This window comes from Ascidiella aspersa, chromosome 1 (genome assembly GCF_963924565.1).
Source record: "Ascidiella aspersa chromosome 1, kaAscAspe10.2, whole genome shotgun sequence".
NCBI lineage: Eukaryota > Metazoa > Chordata > Ascidiacea > Phlebobranchia > Ascidiidae > Ascidiella > Ascidiella aspersa.
The window spans coordinates 10027022-10045565 of NC_139447.1; the positions used below are offsets into that span (position 1 = coordinate 10027022).

At 35.1% G+C, this 18544-nt stretch overlaps 2 protein-coding genes across 3 annotated transcripts; both read right to left on the reverse strand.

The window, feature by feature from the left end:
- Window positions 1–734: 734 nt before the first annotated feature.
- LOC146167401 (selenoprotein S-like) lies at window positions 735–4528 on the reverse strand. Of its 2 annotated transcripts, XM_083389359.1 has the most exons (6): window positions 4381–4528; window positions 3743–3883; window positions 3250–3356; window positions 2362–2464; window positions 1722–1769; window positions 735–1197 (listed from the first exon to the last, which is right to left on the reverse strand). In XM_083389359.1, the coding sequence occupies exons 1-6, from the start codon at window positions 4502–4504 to the stop codon at window positions 1106–1108; spliced, it is 615 nt and encodes a 204-aa protein (XP_083245485.1). In that variant the 5' UTR covers window positions 4505–4528; the 3' UTR covers window positions 735–1105. The 2 variants fall into 2 exon arrangements, with proteins under 2 accessions (XP_083245485.1, XP_083245484.1); XM_083389358.1 differs by lacking the exon at window positions 735–1197 and having other exon boundaries at window positions 1629–1794; window positions 2366–2464.
- A 3595-nt stretch (window positions 4529–8123) lies between these two features.
- On the reverse strand, window positions 8124–13968 carry LOC146167402 (ras-related protein Rab-4B-like). Its single transcript, XM_083390738.1, has 7 exons — window positions 13831–13968; window positions 13651–13731; window positions 13222–13336; window positions 12847–12909; window positions 12548–12702; window positions 11392–11487; window positions 8124–10333 (listed from the first exon to the last, which is right to left on the reverse strand). The coding sequence occupies exons 1-7, from the start codon at window positions 13844–13846 to the stop codon at window positions 10206–10208; spliced, it is 654 nt and encodes a 217-aa protein (XP_083246864.1). The 5' UTR covers window positions 13847–13968; the 3' UTR covers window positions 8124–10205.
- Window positions 13969–18544: the final 4576 nt, after the last annotated feature.

Sequence of the window (18544 nt, forward strand, 5' to 3'; positions counted from 1 at the left end):
AAATTTTCGGCCCATATAATAACGGCAAAAACAAGATATGTCCCGAAAATAAATTTTCGGCCCATATAAATAGCGGCAAAAACAAGATATGTCCCGAAAATAAATTTTCGGCCCATATAATAACGGCAAAAACAAGATATGTCCCCAAAAGAACTTTTCGGCCCATATAAGAATAAGAGCAAAAACAAGGTATGTCCCGAAAATAAATTTTCGGCCGATATAAATACGAGGAAAAACAATATATCTGAATCCACCCCTTATCAACCGTTATATTTCAAAGTTGTTATTAATTCGATTGACGAGTGGGCTACCACCACCATTTGTTTCTATAAATAGTTAAAAACACATCTCGCCAGTTTTTCGGTTTTATTTCGAAGAGTAAGTGCACAAAATGCGGGCAAGTAAACAAAAGTACGAAGACGGCAAACTTCGGTTGCGACTGTCACCAGAGGGTGTTTAGAGTCGCAACGTCATAATTAGGTCGGTCACGCGTGAGTAATCTGGCATTAAACAACGGCAAAAATGTCTGCTTTGTTTGGTTTGATAAGCGGTACACATTTACAATGATATTTTAAGAAATTATTAAACGAAAACCGAAACTCTAGGGAGATTAATGATTGCAGGCTGACGTAAACGTATATAAAAGTGCCATGAAGCTTGTACAAAGTAGGTAACATTATTTGGCCGATCGATATATGCATTTTTAGCAACGTGCCCTATGTACAGGGCTGGTTATTAATGTTGTACACTCACTCCTATCCTTTAAATATTAGTACAGATAAAGTTAATTTAAAAAGAACATATTTAGCGTTTTTGTTGCGTTTGCCATTTCAAAAATAACAAAACGGTCATATTATCCTATTTTAACATAGTTCAAGCGTACGAAAAAAAAACACACAAGCAATGTCAGATCACTCACGACGCAAAGACCTATCGCCGCTTAAAAACAATAGAATTCCACGTGCGTCGAGAGTCGGGGTCGTTAAATGGAGAATAAATCTCACAGGAAAGACTAATAATCGCATGTACAACATTTACAGGTATACAGAGAGCACTCAGCACTGTACAGTTGACCCCGACCTCACGTCACACGTGACCTTTAACCTCACCCGCCCCCACGGGCCGGACCACGCCCTGCTCCCGGGCGATATCTAGCGGATGGTGGGGCGCTGCTTGTTCCCGTCAAGGGATTGTAATCTAAAATAAAGGGAAAAAAACGTTAGATTAAATAAAAGATTTTATGGTCGGAGTTTTTATCAAGTAATACATTGTTTTGTTTTTACTTTTCTTAACACATCGGCGCAAGGTTCGGCTTTGGAGACGGTTAAAAATATTTACAGAGACCGAAGACTATATTCTGTTAAGGTTATGGAAGAAGGCTGTTTTGTTTGGTGTCATGCGCTAGTTTACAAAGACTATAATGGTTTAATCACTAACATCAAGTGATTTTTTGCAGTATTTTTTGCCATTTTCATAAAGTATAAGTAAGTAAAGTTTCAGTAAAAGTCATTAGTTGATCAAGTGCAACTGTCGTACTCCTGTAACACGAAACTGGATGTGTGTTAAAAATCATATTAAACAAGTTGTAAATGCTTTCAAAGTGGCCTTTTTAAATGCGAGTGTTTATAACACTTTGGCACATGGCGTTTATTATTAATGTTCCGTGCGTTCTGGAGTTTGGTTAAAGGTAATGAAACATATATAAAAATAGCATAACTTACCAGAAGGTCTCATCGACTTGGCGCCTTTGTTTTTCTTCAGGACGCTAGCTTTTGCTTCTTCAATTGTAATTTTCTGCCACATTTATGATGGTTTGTTAATTGCATTTCAATGAACGACAAACGAACTGTTACTTTAAGAAAACGGGAAGGTTTCAGCTGTGATCATTTAGTTATCAGTGAAAAGTTCGTAAAAAAGTAGTAATCTTTTAAATAGTGTAACAACTCAGGATCACCAGAAACGGACAAAAAACAGGCTTAACTGGAGTACAACAAACAGTGCTTGTGTTTGTTTGATTTGGTTTTAGTGTAATATATACTTTGAAGTAGGGATGTCCGTTCATAACTATAATCAAACAAGCAAAATAGTTTAAATTAAAACGTTCAAAGACAATATTTCTCCGGTTATTACGCTAAAATTTGCCTCAGTGTTAATAAGTTTAATTAACAACAGATATTAACCTAAATGTTTTTGATGAATTTACCTAATTAAGGTAGAAATAGCTGGAGGCACTGATACCAACCTAGTGTCAGCACGCATTTTCTATCAGCTCCGACCAATTTATCCCACAAACCAACTTTAAAGTGTTTCAATTCATTGATAACATGCCATTCCATAATAATAAATTGAAGTGTTGGTTACTTACACTTTGAGAATCTAATCTCCTTTGTGTGTTAGATTGAGTCTTTCCTGCCTTGAGAGCTTCATGGTCGCTTATTCTTTGCAAACGTTTTTCTTCCTCGAGCTGAACAAAATTAAAATATGGGTGTAAAAGCAATGAGTGACTTTTTTTGTATGCAAGCACTAGGGGATGTCTGATACTTGGTTTATTTCAATACAGATTCCAAAAATTATTGTGATTCGATCAGAAACTACTAGTATGCTTAAACAATTAAAAAAGATAAAAGTAAACCGTATTTAGTTATTAGGCAAAAAATTTCTCTAGCGTTAGGAAGTTTTGTTACAACCAGTTGTATTAACGTATTATTTCTGATAAATTTACATTTGAAGATAGGATACCAAATCATGATTATGACTAAAATTCCTATTTTAAAATTGTGGTTTGTAGCGGTTTAGTACCGATTATCAGACAAAAACGATAACTATCGGTTGCTACTCATAAATATGCATTACTGGGTTCCATAGGAGCACTTGACATTGTAGTTGTCTTTTTTTTAGTTGGTGCTACTAACTTGTAGTGATCTGAGTCACCCTGTTGGTTTCTTTCAAGTGTATGGCAATAATGGTGCTAATAGCGGTCTTAGGATGTTATTTTAACCCTATTGTTATATATGCATTTACATAAGATATGAAACAACTTGAATAAGCCATTGTGTGGTTAAAACATTTCGGTAAACAGAAAAAGGCCAAGTGTCAGATAGGATTCACGTGTTTTCACCAACTTTTAAGGTAGAGTAACTATATATATATCAATTGGAAACCACTATGTATAAACACAAGATTGCACATATCATATAAAGAAATATATGAATACTTTTTTAAAATTAATAAAATGTAGGCAAAATTTACCTGCTGTCGTTTTTCAGCCCGTTCTCTTGCTTGCCTGTCATAGTTTTCCTGCATTTTTTGTCTGGCTCGATCCATCGCCATCATTCGCTCTTCAACCTGTTCTGGTGCTGAAATCAAGTAAAAATCTTTTTAATTAAATATTGGATTAATTTTTGAAGAAAATTTTAGAGAATAAAATCCTCAGAATTTTGCAAACAGAAAAAGCGGTGGAATTATATGCGTCACTTTATTGTGTGATTTAAACAAAATAGGTTCCTTTTACAAGGTAATGCACTAATTGGTAAATAAAGGTTGGATGCCAGTCCTAAAAGTAGGAATGACACTATATATTAAAAGCTTGACAAAACAATACTCTAAAAAAGAAGAATGCACAGCAATAAAAGAAAAACAATTATCTTTATGTATGGGTGACTTGCAAAATACACTTTTTACCAAGAGCATACAAAAGTTTAATAAACTTATCTACAAAAATATTGCGGCAGAATAAACTTACTCATTGTGTCAACCAGATCAAATTGGCGCTTTCTCTTTTGAAAGAACTTTTTAAATGCAGGCTCAATGTTTGACCAAACGACCATAACAAAGATGAATGAAAACACCAAATACCATCCATATGCTTCCATAAAGGATATTGCTACAATTGAAAAAATAACTTGGTTAAATTTTACAACAAAATATATCCCTAATTTTGAAATAGTGTTAGGTCATGGTGATTTCCAATTAGGTTGTATCTAATAATGGGAGATACAATTTAAAAGCCTAATGATGAATCAGATAAATATTAATTTTCTTTAGAATTACATTTTTTTGCTCTATTGTTAAGCTTCTAGGAATGGTTGGGTAAATAATACTTTTCTACATTTTTATGGTCAAAGTGTGTTGTCTCAATTTCTTTACTGTGATATCAAAGTAATGCAACTATGCCAATATGGTAGTGAGGATCCCAAAATGTATTTATAATTTCTGTAGAGTGCTGTGAACCCCAAAAAGGTTAGAACCACTGTTAAAGATCGACAGCATCTACCAATGAAACAATTGAATTTTAATAAAAAAAAGTTGCCATAGATTAATATTTGCTCATATTTCATGCGAAAACCTTTGAATAAATTAGTATTCTGGTGTAGACATTACCTGTACCGAAAGCCGATACAATTGACGTCGGATTTTCATTGATGAGATTTGGATGTTCAGCTTGTGGGGGAGGTGGTGCCCCACCTGGCGGCGGATCGGCAGCCAACACGTCACCGTCACTCATTGTTTTACAATTTAACGAAACACCTAAGCAATATATTGGAAAGAATTACATTTGTTAATTTAAGCATCTGGGATTCTATAGGCTTCCATGTATTTGCAAGAATTCTATGTATCTGCAAATTAACATCCAGAACACATAAAAATATTTATCTCTTTGAAGGCCACAGTGAAAAGTGTGGCAATTTCACCTTCCGTTTTTTTGAACAGATCAAGCATTCACTCCACAAAATCCAACATGCACCCTTTCTCATGTACGTTAAGCAAGCGAACTGAATTTTGGCCTTTGTTGCAACCAGCCACTCAAATATTTCAACCTTGCATTAGCTGAGTGGTTCTCAAACTTTTTGTAAAAATTTACGCAACAGTCCCCCAGTAATTTTTTTAATTGCTCACCGTCTCTTAAAAATACACACAAATAAACACAAAGTAACCCATAGTTTTTAATGGTATCAATGGGACGAGTGCACTTGCTACGCAACAGTGTGACGTCACAATGGACAATTCAACTTGAAGCGTGCAATAACGTGAATAAAAAACTAATAATAGTCAACTTGGTTTGGTGAAGTAAGTTGCCTGAAAATTTTATTGCACAAAAAAATTCTTCTTCAGGAGCGTTGTGTTGAATCTTTGTTAAGTGCTTCCCGGTCCCAGAAAATTGTCTCGCGGACCCCAAAAGGACGGCGGACCCTAGTTTGAGAACCACTGTATTAGCTAGATATTGTCAAGATCTGCCATACTTTTCAGACAGGTCTGTAGGTCAAATAACAGTACATAGCTCTAAGACTGCTAGCCTGCATTTTATTTTCATCCGGATTTAGAGTGTACATAGCTAACTTTTCAGGTGTACAATCGGTTTATACACACTTCATATTTGAAATTCAAGATTAATTCACCAATACAAACTTGATGTATTTTTATGTATGCAAAATTACTAACGCAGGTGTGTACAAAAGTTCCCAGTAGACAGACCAATATGAATTGTATGCCCTTACAATTTAGAATTAGCGTGTAGACTGGATCCAATGTTTGATGTAATAACAATACTTGACACACCCAAACACCAACTCGCACCCTAGCCCGAATAATATTAGCAATAATAATCCCCAGAACGAAAATGTACGAGGATTCTCGACCCAAAATTTCATTCAATATCAGGCGCTCTTTCACTATTGTACGTAAATATTAATAAAAAAAAAATTTTCTTCAAATACCGCATACCACAACACATATTGTTTGGGTTAGCGTTTGGTTGAGGGTGGGTCAAGTTATTATTAATAATAAACATAATATTACTTGACCCACCCTCACCCAAACGCTAACCCGCACCCTAACCCAAACAATATGCGTTGTGGTATGCGGTATTATTATTATTTTTTTTTGCATAACTTTTCACGTACAATAGTGAAAGAGCACCCAATATCATTACAATACATAAAAGCAACAATATTCTAAATTCGGTTCTTGACGAGTTTTAACTCGGTAAACATTAGAACGAATATTTTATTAATTTTGTGTGACTCTTCTAGTCGAATTTTACAAAAACACTACTGTAGGAAATTAATTTATATTACGACTTGCTATTCCACTTTCAACTTGTTGTTTAGATTCTGCTGAGTAATCTGATTCTGATGACAAACCAAATACGTTGCACTACATAGAAACTTTATTTAAGTTCAACGTTTTGTTTGCTCCAATAAGTGGCCAAGCAGTGTTTAAAGCAGAGAGTCAAACCGTTTGACTTTTCCGGTTCAGGTTCGGTTCGGGTTCAAATATTTTTTTAAAATCCGGTCCAGTCCCGGTTTCGGTTTCGAGCAATTTAGAAGTTCCGGTTCACCTCCGGTTCGATCATCGTTATTTCAAAACCGGTTCGGATACAATATAAGTTGCGTTAAATCTCAAAATGTGGGTCGATAAATGTAGAGAGTAACGTTTGAATTATAAGTCATTTAATCTAAGTTACGTGACGTATAAAAAAACCAGCAACTCATTACTGAAATATCTAAATTAAAAAAACAACGTTTTATTTATTCAATATTCATATTCATATATTAAAAAAAAAATTCGAACACGGCGTAACTTGACTCGTTATATAGAAAGTTGTGACGTCATGCTGGAGCGAACCGCTTTTATTTACAGGTTCGGGTTCGGTTAAGGTTCAGGTTTTCAAAATATTTGGTTCGGTTCGGCTCCATAAAATCTTACAAGACCCTGTTCAGGTTCATGTACGGACCAAAATTGACCCAAAACCGGTTCATGAAGTTCCTGTTCGGTTCCGGTTCGACTCCCTGGTTTTAAGTAAATAAAATTGCAGGTATGCCGTGCAGTAAAAAATGTTTTTTTCATCAAGGCATTCACCTTATTTAAACTAAAATTCTAGTTGCATATTAATTGTGCATGACATCGAATGAAAACCTCAGGTTTCCGAAAGTAACTTGTTTTAGACGCCATTTCATTTTTTAAAGCTGACGTCATAAAATTATTTTACCACGTAACATCACAAAGTTACATTAAAACATGTCGTTATCAAGAAGTAATATGAAGACAACCACACACTCACTCAGTTCGTTTAAGCTGAAGAGGTAGGTTATACAAAAGTCGCAATAAGAATTATCAATTCGCCGAAAGCGAAAATTTAGCCAAAACTTTATTTTCGAGCGTGCGATAAGACGCAGAGCGTAGTTGGGCAAAAATTGTTTTTCAAAATGGTCTATGACATACTTACTAGAAACATAATTCATTTTCGCGCGAAGCGGAAACTTTTAGTTTGCATTAATGTAGTTAAAAATAGGCAAAAAATACAGTTTGGCTGGACTGTGGACGTGGTCGTGGCCCCTAGTTCCGTCTCTGCATATTTGTCTGCCACAATTAGTTTTCTCCACGAGGCTCCTGTTAGCAGCTCAACTTACTATATTGTCGCTACTCGGGGTGGCGGACCGCGACATCAAAATCGAGAACATTATCATCGACCAGTTGAAAACATCAAGTTGTGCGATTTCGGCTTTTCTAAACTAGTAGAAACAGCCCGACATTTTGTGGGTGGTTGGTTTTTAACCTCTTATGATAGATTGCCAAGCAAGCGTCTTAAGCTGTTCGAGTTCAACTGAAAGTTGCCACTTTTTATTTGCCAGCGCGGTCTTGGGAAACCGCGGTGCTTAACAGGGTTAATTCTGTTTAAAACGAACAAGGCACCATTGGCGGTTTTAACGTTTGTAATTGCACGAAAAATGGTACAACGGCCACCGCGACACGTGCGAAACACAACGAAAAGCGATACCATGAAACAAATAAGCCGAAAAATATGATGGACTGCAGCAGGGCTAAAAAAACGAAGCTCTACAATGCCGTTTTTAATAATTGTGGGAGACATTTAAATAGCCGGGCTGCGGTTATATGGATGTCATACAAGTCATACCATTGTTGAGGGTGAAACGTACGGCCGCCCAATTCAATGTAAATCTATTTCACAATGCTGTCAAGTATCGACTATAAATAAAATTGAAACATGCTTAAGGAGATATTAATTGTCTTGCTAGGCTGATTTTTTTCTTAGATCAAAAGAAATATTTGTTTATATACTAAATTACTCCTGAAAAAAAAACATCTTTCTATGCTGTTTTTTTGGAAAGCAAATTATTTGTGAAATGGTTACATTTAATTTGGAATCGGCTACAGCATAGGGCGATTATTTATCGTATAGATAAGTAACTGATAGTATCGGTCATTGCTGAATAAAAATCAAATAAATAGGATGTAGAAGTAAAGGATAGACCAATGAGTTGGAACCAAGCGAAAACGGTTTGCGCCGTTTTAAAAGGGTAATTAAACTTTCACAAGAAAACAATTGTACAGCGGATTCAAACACACTCGAGAACAATCAGGCAACATAAGCGAAACACTCAAGTCCACTACATTACAACTGTCAATATTAGGACTGATAGGAAAATGGGATCCCAGTGGTATTGGAAATGTTTGAAGCAAATAGAACATCTGACCAAAAGTCAGCAGAGAAATTGACGCATAATTTAGTTTCGCGTCGCATTCGAAGTCAGAAAAGATGGATAGAAAATTCCGATACCTACTAGTGCTGGAAAGGTGGTTGTTAGGTGAGAGTCGAACGTACGACCGATTATAACCGCGACCACCGCTCTACCGACGTTATCAAACAACAGAAAAAAAAAAATAACAAAAAAAACAAAAAAACTTACGCCTGTCACTTAATCCGATACCACAGTTTGTTGTTTCATTTATAAAACGAATATTTTTGATACAATGGCCGCAATATCTATATATAAATTCAATTATAAATGTTACAATAAAAATTGAAAGTAAAGGTCAAGTGACGGAATTCTAAATTATTGAACAACCATTGCCTAAGCTTTTGTTACAAAGCAAAATCGATAGCTTAGTGTAAACGACAAAAGCGGGGCGTACAAACCGACAATACACCAATAAATAAATTACAACTGTTTGATACAAACATATGCAACTTGTATGCTACAAAAGCAATAACTTTAGGAAGGGGAAGGGTTAATTTTCGTCATACCCTAAAGAATTTTTTTTTTGTAAAATGGTAATTTTTTAAAACGTTTGTGTTTTTATTTAGCTAAAGAGTTTAGTTACAGCAGACCTCGCATTTACTGCACTTCCGAAACATAGTGACAACGATGAAAATTGTTTTAGTAATGTTACCAGCACACAAGAATGCTAAAAGTGCAAAAGAAAACAAAGATATTTTTAAAGATTGATAAAACAATTAACAGCGTGGCGAAAAAAAATATATGTTTACACTTACAGTTACTCTTTTACTGTTAGCTAGGAGAACGAAACAACTAGAAAAAGTGTAATACAAGGTAAACTTAGAGCAGTGGTTCTTAACCTTTGGCAACCTGTCGAACCCCTATGCTATTCTACAAGCTTTCGTCAAACCCCAAATTTTCGCTCAGTATTCATTTGGGCATATTCAAATTATAAACTTGCATTTATATAGGTTAAATTGGCCAAATTTTCAATTAACAACTTTATATGACACCTTGGCACATAAAAAAGATTCAAATTTAGGTTGAAATAACAGCATTTATGTTTCAGAGGACGTTCTCGCCGAACCCTTGAAAAAGCTGCGTCGAACCCTAAGGGTTCGATCAAACCCCTGGTTAAGAACCACTGACTTTGGGGCTTCGGAATCTTTATTTTTGCGATGTGCTTGACAAGTTACCTTATCTATATAAAACAGTGTTCCTCAACCTTTTTTTTTCGCGGCGACCCGAATGTTAGTGAAAAAAAACTTTTTATAAGTGAACAAAATATTATTAGAGAACCATCCTAAATAAATTCGAAGTTAATTAATATCAGATTTTTTTGTGTTTCTCTTATAGTTTCCTAAAATTAAAAAAATCTTGATCTGGATGGATCTCAATATATCTAATGCTGCAGTCGGCGACCCAGCCAAATTAAACGACAAACCGGTTTTAGGTCGAGACCCATAGGCTGAGAAACACTGACATAAAAGAAAGATAAATATCTGACAATCTACTTGAAGGCCACCCTGTATATTCACACATATATAGGCTGTAACCTCCAAAAAAGCAAAATATACCGCAAGGCTTTTATTACCCGCTCATTCCACGGACTTTAAGCCAAGTGCAAGGGTGTTCGTTTTGGCGCTGTTTTCTTATTTTTATAGTTTTGTGATCATCGTCAAAGGATCAGCCGCATTTGCATTTGCTCGGGTCGGTCGAGGCCTGTGGACGGTTGTTGGTCTGACTGCGCAGCCTTCGTATACTCGCGTCGCCATATTGGATTCCAGATCCCATTTTTTCCGGGTCGATATCACCTGGAAAATAAAAGGGGCGTGGGTACTGAACTGTGAGAAAATTTACTGATATGCAGTTAACGTACAGTTTGTCTAACCTCCTTTCGTTGTTAGGTCCTCAGTGAAAAGAAACTAGACTAAGGTTTGGGCAAATGTTTCGACTTAGAATTAGGTTTATTTAAAAAATATATTTGTTTTACAAGTACTGAACACGTTTTGTCCTACTATTGTGCATTTAATTACTTGGGCGTACAATTTAAACTGAACTGTTTAAATCATTGCATGAACCCGATTTGTTAAAGCCACAAGTGTACGTTATTGTGCGCAAATGAGCTTTATCAATGCTGAAAATATACTCTGCGCTTGGCACAGCAACAATGGATTTTTATAGTTAATATACTGCCAAGTTTTTCATTTGTAACATGATAAAGCGATGTAGTTCATGAGAACAGTGCAGGGAACGTATTTCTTCTGTTGTATTGATTTTTGGGTATGGTGTTGATGTATGACTGCGTCTATGAATCAACTAACAAGCGGTTCGAACAATGGTTTGCGGTGTACAACCTATAAGGATCTACAGGCCATGTTTAACGCGCACGGTCTGTCAAACGAGTGCGTCAATTATATTGTAATCACAAAAATGACCCTATCAATTAGGAACGTGCAGCCGTTGTATTAAAGCTAATTTTTTTTCTGAAATTGCATAACAATATTGTGTCCTGGCCTTCGAACCACTGTGACTTTGTTAAAGGCATGAAATACCAACTCTTATGTTGTCATTTGAACCTATACATAAAAATAAATAGGACGAAAATTAAAGATTGATCGATATCACTATTTTGGAGCGATTTTTTTATATACCTAAGAAATGTTCAAAACTTGAATTAGTTGAAACTAAAATCCAAATAATGTTTTAGTTTATATACCTTTATTATATTCCTTTTTTTATTAATTATTAAACTATTATTTTGCATAATACCTTTTTACATCGGTAGAATATATTGCTAGAAGCCAAATATCGGCCAATATTATCGGTAAAGCAATATATCAGTCTATCTCTAACGAAGATATCAGTTTACCTGTTTCTATCCTTGTGAGAATGGATTTGGCGCATTTGTTGAAGGCGTCCTCGACATTTTCGCCTGTGAGGGCGCTCGACTCGAGAAAATGCAGTTCTGCAAATTGCACAGGGCAAATTTTAACAAAAATCAATTATCCAATTTAGAGTTGAGTAATTTTAAGGTATGCCTAAACCTAATCAATGTCATAAATGGCCAAAATATCAATACAATTATCTGAGCAGTGGACAGTACAGTATATGTTTTTCAAAAACAATTTTTTTGAAATATAGGCTGTACACAGCTCACAATTCTATGGTGGCATTAATGAAAATCTCAATGACTTACGCATTAATAAACATTAACAAAGTTAACATTTTAAACACCAATACAAAAAAATGAAATCAATAACCTAATTTGGTTTCAGGTCAGTTTCAAGTTCTGCCTAATCAATGCCATGACTGGCCAAAATATCAATTTTATTATTATGTGAGCAGTGCACTATTGTTTTTTAGACAATGTTGGGTGTGCACCCCAGATAAGTATTATGTTGTCATTGATGTAAATCTGACTTGAAAAAAATAATACTGAACCATCGGCAAATAAGTCTACTATTTTATCCAATACAACCAACTTAAATCAATAACCTAATTTCGGGCAAGATCAATTCAAGTTTTGCTAAATCAAAGTTAACTGTATATTAATATATATATTTAAAAAAAGCTGTATACACCCTGCATTCATACAATTTTTAACAGTATTGACTTTTGCATTAAAATTCAACAATTTGGCAAACTAAATATTTTCTAGCAGATCCACAGGAGTTTCATGATAATATTCCAAATTTCCTTTACATAGGATGTAAAAAAGAATTAAGTTGTACACTTCTCAAGGTGACTGTTATACGCCAATAAAAATTTATTAGAAAATATAAGTGTGTAGTGTACAGTGTTGCAGCAATACCATATTTAAATATTAAAATAACTATGCTTAATGGACCAATTAGCTCAACTTTATTTTTATGGTGCAAAGAGGCTAAAAATTGGTATATATACCATTAAAAAAGAAAACAGATAGGATGCTTGGAAATAAAAGGATAACTGATGGTTGTAGTAAACAGTTACTTCAAACATATAATATAGTGTTTTTTGTTTGGAAAACTATTGTTTCAGCTGACCATTTTCCTGGGCAAAGCGGGATGCTTCGAGAAAAGTGACTTCTCGCTCTGATTCAAGATCCTTCTTGTTTCCACAAAGAATTATCACAATGTTTGGACTGGCAAGAGTTTTGGCGTCGGTCAGCCAGTTGGACAATGTGTTAAAACTCTCTCGACTAAAAACAAGATAAAATGTTGCAGTGTACAAAGCTTCTCTCTGTAACATATTGCGTCACTTAAAACTAAAATTTCAGAAGATATCTGTTAAATCTTTTACTCTAATGTAATGGTTCTTAGTATATTATTGCAATTTTTTATACCTGGTCATATCATAAACCAAAATAGCACCAGCTGCTCCTCTGTAATAACTTCTGGTCACTGACCTGTGAAAACACACTTTTAGAGTTAGTGTTCCTTATTTAAAATTAGCTACTCTCACATTTTACGACACACTTTAAAACCAGACTTTTAATTTAAATCACCTAGAGCTATGTAAAAGCATATCACACAGTGTTTTTACCAGTCCTCTACTAATCTTATTTTTGTTTAACCTTGAATGCATTATTCACGAAGAGCATAGTCAAACCTAAGTAATTAGGTCTCTCCTTATAATCAACACTAATTACAGTTATTAAGAGAGAGTAGCCATTAAAGGGAAAAACAATTAAGAAAAAGGTGAAATTTTTTTTCCATACCTAAACCTTTCTTGGCCAGCCGTATCCCAAATTTGTAGTTTAATTCTCTTGCCACCCACAGTGACTACCCGAGTACCAAACTCAACTCCAATTGTGTGCGTGGAATCATCTTTGACTGTAATATAAAAAATAAAAATATTTTGATTTGAGAACCAGTATATTTGTACTAGTTACATAAAACCCCATTAAATAGTGTTTTTCTAGCAACTTGTCAAATTACTTTTGTTAAAAACTATTTTCACTAATTATTTTGAACAAAATTGGGTTATTTATTTCGATTTTTGCACTTAAAAACTGGGGAAATATTAAACTTAAGTTATGTTTTTTTAAATGAATTGACTGGGAGTTAGGTCATTTGAAAATGACTTCTTAACAACACTGTCTTTAATAAACATCACATGTATGGAAAATTCAGCAGTAAAATCGTACACTTATTTTCCATAAGTTGATGGAGGATACATGATTTGCCCACACCTGCACTCCCAATGACCAGAAATTTGAACAAGAAATCTGAAAGATCAAATAATATTGTGTTCTTTATAAAACGTTAATGTGCACAAACCTTTAAAACTAGTTAGGAAAAATGTTAAATCATGAACCTGAACGTACCGTATGAATCTGACATTGCTTGTAGATATGTATCCGAAAAATTACGAATTAAGAAGAGACTGTTGAAATAGTTGTTTCTTATCAAACAATAACAACAATATTTTAAACAACGGCGAACGAACAAATCAATGTTTACAAGCAAACCATATCAGCAAAAAACATAAAAATCCTATATTATGTAGTTTGAGAGTTCTATGTTCAAAATCATATTAGTAAACAAAGCATCGTAAACTTTGCCACTTCTATGGGGTTTCAGTTGAAAATATTTTAATTTGTTATAATCATAGAATGCAATTTTTTTCGCGAATAATCGCATGAGGGATTAATAATGCATTTCCAGAAAATAATATTTTTTTAAACCTTGCAACTTGTAGTTCCACTGCTTTAAGGTCAGACGATGTCACTACCGGAACTATTTAATTTTAAGCACTCTTGAAGTCTTTAAAGTGCGATGGTCACATAGTTATTTGTAACAGGAAAAACGTATAGCATTTCGATTATAGTTTATATCAGTGGTTCTCAACCTTTTTACCTCACGGACCGGTAAAATTTCAAAACAAATTTTGCGGACCGGTGGACCTTCAAAAATTAAAATCAACCCAAAATGTAATTACGACAAAAGTATGCAACTTAGAAGCAAATAATGGAAACTTCAATTTAATGAGAAGTTTGCTGCTGTCTTTTTGATATCATAGGTGTTATACGTGGTTATTTTAAAGTTTTTAACATACATCTGGTCGTAAAGTATTAAAAAGAGTTGTAGCCAACTTTTGAATAGTTGGGCACAACACTTGCAGCATTTGCAACAGTAATATCGTTGGGTAGATAAAGTTATTGCTGGGCAGAGGTAGAGCCACTACAAGTCCGCGAAAAGAATGCTTTTATCTCGTTGATCATACCAACATAGATAAATAAAACGAGGCATGTAAACCTATCTCAAAAAACTTTGTTATATATAAAATACCTTTATAAATATTTTTTATTTATGTCAACGGCGTTTATGTACCAGTACATCGGTATTATGTACGGTAAGTTATCTTTAAACAATTTGTATTGTATGGTACCATAAAATCATGAATATTGCAAGTAGTTTAACATATAATAGGGAGTCCAAAATTCAAGTTTGTAAACCATTAATCTATTTTCTTTAATCTGTCTTGACAGGTGTGGACTAGCAATCAAACAGCTTTAATAGGGGCCTTGCAAGTCATTTGTTTTCAAGCGTAAAGATGGTTTTCGGAAATTAGTGCAAATGCGTTTTTGTTCTATTGTCATTGGATAAAAGAATAAATAACCAGTAGCCTAGTCGGAGCCAAACCTTTGCACAACGTTGAACTGCCGAGTAGGATAAATCACTGGCCCTTATGTCAAGTAATATTGGATCGTATCCCGTCCCGATGCCTGATATTAGTTTCGATGTTTGCTGGGCGCCCTACTTTTAATTGAACGCTGTTTTTTTTGTTAGAAGTGGGGTTAGAGCAGTGTTTCCCAACCTTTTTATACTAGCGGCCCTCTTGGGATCCATATTATTCTATATCGCCCCCCTCCCCAATGCCTAAAGCAAAAAAATCTATAAAACCATAGTATTAAGACCAACGATCGACACAATACAGCCGAATACGCAGTGATAGCCAGTACAGCATAAGATCAATCGTCTGAATAAGACCTAAATCTGTCGGAATAAGGCCTAAACTCTTCCGAATAAGGTCCATATTCATCGGAATAAGGCCTAAATCCATCGGAATAAGGCCTAAATCCATCGGAAGAAAGCCTAAATGGCCAAAATAACGCCCGAACCTGTGGGTAGAGGGTATGAGACGATCGGCCGTTTTGGTGACTACGTTTGGGCGCCGCTGTTTTGGCACAGAATTGTTGGTCTTGTTTGCGGTTATTGGTGGGTAATGGTATGTGTGAGGTTAGAAAATGGGTTAGTGTTTAAATTGTTGGGAGTTAGTGATGGACTTAGGAGTGGGGTTTGGGGTTAGTTAAATTTAAAGTGTTGTGTTTTATTCTGACGTTGGTGTTTTTCTTATCTCGGTCTTATGGCTTGAGTCCCCATTAAATAAGAAAGCAAAGTATTACGTAACAATAGTCGGGAAATTACTATTCAAGTTTGCAGTACAGAAGTTGCAATTTAAGGTTAAATGTTACATATTACAATGCTGTTTGTTACTATTTTTGTTTGAACTGTTTATAAAATATTTCGGATAGTACGTAGGCCTGTGTGGGGCACGAGTTTTAATTGTTGCATTATCTGATAAGCGAACAAACAGTTAAACTATAGAAGGCGGACAAGTTAGCATATAGTAGATGCTAATTGCAAATATCAAAGGTTGCGAACAGCAAGACGATAACTGAGAAGAAGTTCCTTTTACAAGCGGAAAGCGGTCTTAAATAGCTACCGACAATCAAACTGCTGACCGCCGAGATAATCGCGGAACAGGACATTTAGCATTTACACTTTGGTGCGAGTAGACAATAAATCTGGGGCATAAACCGTTACAGCGTAAATTGCACAATAAACACAAAATCTCTTAATCGGTAAATAGTCGTGCGCTACACCTACTTTTACTTTACGCCCCCTTATGTGCGGTCAGCGTCCCTCCCAAATGACAAAAAAACCGCCCCCGCCCCTTGTAACTAGCCAACGTTGGGAACCTCTGGAATGGAGCTTTGGTCGGGGCTGGAAATAATGGGTGTTAGTGATGAAGTTTGGGTTTAGGGTTTGGTGAGAGGTTGTTTAAATCTTGTTCTGGCGGTTTGGACCTTACTCTGATGGGCTTAAGGGGGAACACACAATAAAACCTAAAATGCAATACTTAAAACAGAAAAATCTATAAAACCATAGTATTAAGACCAACGACATAATAAAGCCAAATACGCAGTAATATCCAGTAGCCTACAGCATATAATAGAATCGTCTGAATAAGAACTAATCTGTCGGAATTCGTCTTAAATTCAACGGAATAAAGCCTAAAGGGACACGATAACGCTTGAAACTGTAGAGAGAGCCTATGGGACGATCGCGGGTCATCGGTCGGGCACCGGCCGTTTTGGTGTCGACGTTTGGACGCCCTAGTTTGACCTCGGCCGTTAGGGCGCCGCAGGTTTTTGTCATTGGATTTTTGATCCTGTTTGCGGTAATATGGATGGGGTTAGAAAATTGGTTAGGGTTGAAATTAACCGGGGAGTTAGGATGTACTTAGATGTGCGGTTTAGGGTTAAATAAACTGTTGTATAGGCCCGATTCTGGCCATTTAGGTCTTATTCCGAAGAGTTTTAGACTTTTCCAATTTCGACGGTACCGTATTACAAATATTAGGCACTGGTATTAGTCGGGGAAATTATTGCATTATCTTTACGTAACAATGATGCAACAATGAAACAAATACGTAACAATTAGTTGTCTTGTGTCGCATTAACTACTTCAGTGCGTATTGCACGTGTATACATTGTTATTTTTCTCATTTATTTGTTTTTCATTCGTTTGGTCATATCTTGTTGTAGGTCGCACAATAAAACTTGCATTAAAAGTTGGTCGCGAACTGAAAAAGGTTGGGAAGCACTGATTTATTGTCATGACAGGGTGTTACAAATTTGTCCACTGACAATGGGTCGCCGAAATGGTGTCAGGTTTTGGCGATTTGGTGACATAATGACAACTTGTTAACTATGGTTAACAGAAGACAGATGTTTTTTTGGAACACAGCGTTTTATTGCTAATTTGATAGTCATAACAGGTAAGTTCAGGCGGTATTTAATTTGTTTTACATGTCTTTTTAAGATAAAAACGATTAGGTAGTTAAACTATAAATCGATTTACTAGATCAAGGGTTCCCAAACTTTATTAGTCTGTAGCCCAAATGTCTATATAATAGCGATTCGTGGCTCACCACGTGCTCTAAATTTGGACACAAACATATTCAGTGAAAATTTTACTCAAAAACAGTTGAAATGGTTTCTATCAATTTTTTTATAAGAAACATGATCCTGAAATTTGGCTACAAGATTCGGAATTCTTGGCTCTGTTGATGGCAGGGCACAACAAATATTTTGCTCAACTTCAAGACGGTTATGCTGCTTGGATTTCATATTTACAAGTACTGCTATCTCCAACACAGCAGCTAAACCCTATGTACTGGGCCATGGTCCACAGTTTAGGAACCACTGTACTAGATAAAAGAAAAAAAAAAAAAAAAAAAAAAAAAAAGTTATTGTTGCGTCCCTAAGTTTTAAAAATTATTCGTCCGACCTTTAAAAATATATGACATAACAAATATGGCTCAATAACTTCGTTCAACAAAGATTCTATTGTTTCTAGATTGAACACAGCTGTTGCTTAAAAGTGTTTAATAAAACGTCGTAATCGAATTAAATTTGATAGTTTATTGTTCGACTTGACTAGAGAGAAAGCTGCATATTTTTTATAGTTATCGTTTGTTATCTTAAAACAGGGCTTTGGCGTTAAAAAGAAACATGGTGAATATAACATAACGATTTGCTTTCGTGTTTTGTAGGGTTTCTTAAAAACTACACCATTTTTATATCTACATTTTAATAAAATCATTATTTTAATATTTGTAGTTTAGTAAAATAACATTTTTTGAAGCTTACTTGCATTATTTGTTCCAATAGTTACCTTAGTTGATTTATTTTCATTTAGTTCTGCTTTTTCTCAGTACCGGACTACCGGTAATTGTGTCATATTTTAAAT

Coding starts and splice junctions, on each gene's coding strand:
- LOC146167401 (XM_083389359.1), bottom strand. CDS start 4,504: ATGAGTGACGGTGACGTGTTGGCTGCCGATCCGCCGCCAGGTGGGGCA. Junction 3,884..4,380: donor TGTATCGGCTTTCGGTACAG/GTAATGTCTACA, acceptor TTTCAATTGTAG/CAATATCCTTTATGGAAGCA. Junction 1,770..2,361: donor ATTAGATTCTCAAAGTGTAA/GTAACCAACACT, acceptor AAGAAGCAAAAG/CTAGCGTCCTGAAGAAAAAC.
- LOC146167402 (XM_083390738.1), bottom strand. Junction 12,703..12,846: donor TTGGTTTATGATATGACCAG/GTATAAAAAATT, acceptor TCTTGTTTTTAG/TCGAGAGAGTTTTAACACAT. Junction 10,334..11,391: donor TCTCACAAGGATAGAAACAG/GTAAACTGATAT, acceptor TTTATTTTCCAG/GTGATATCGACCCGGAAAAA.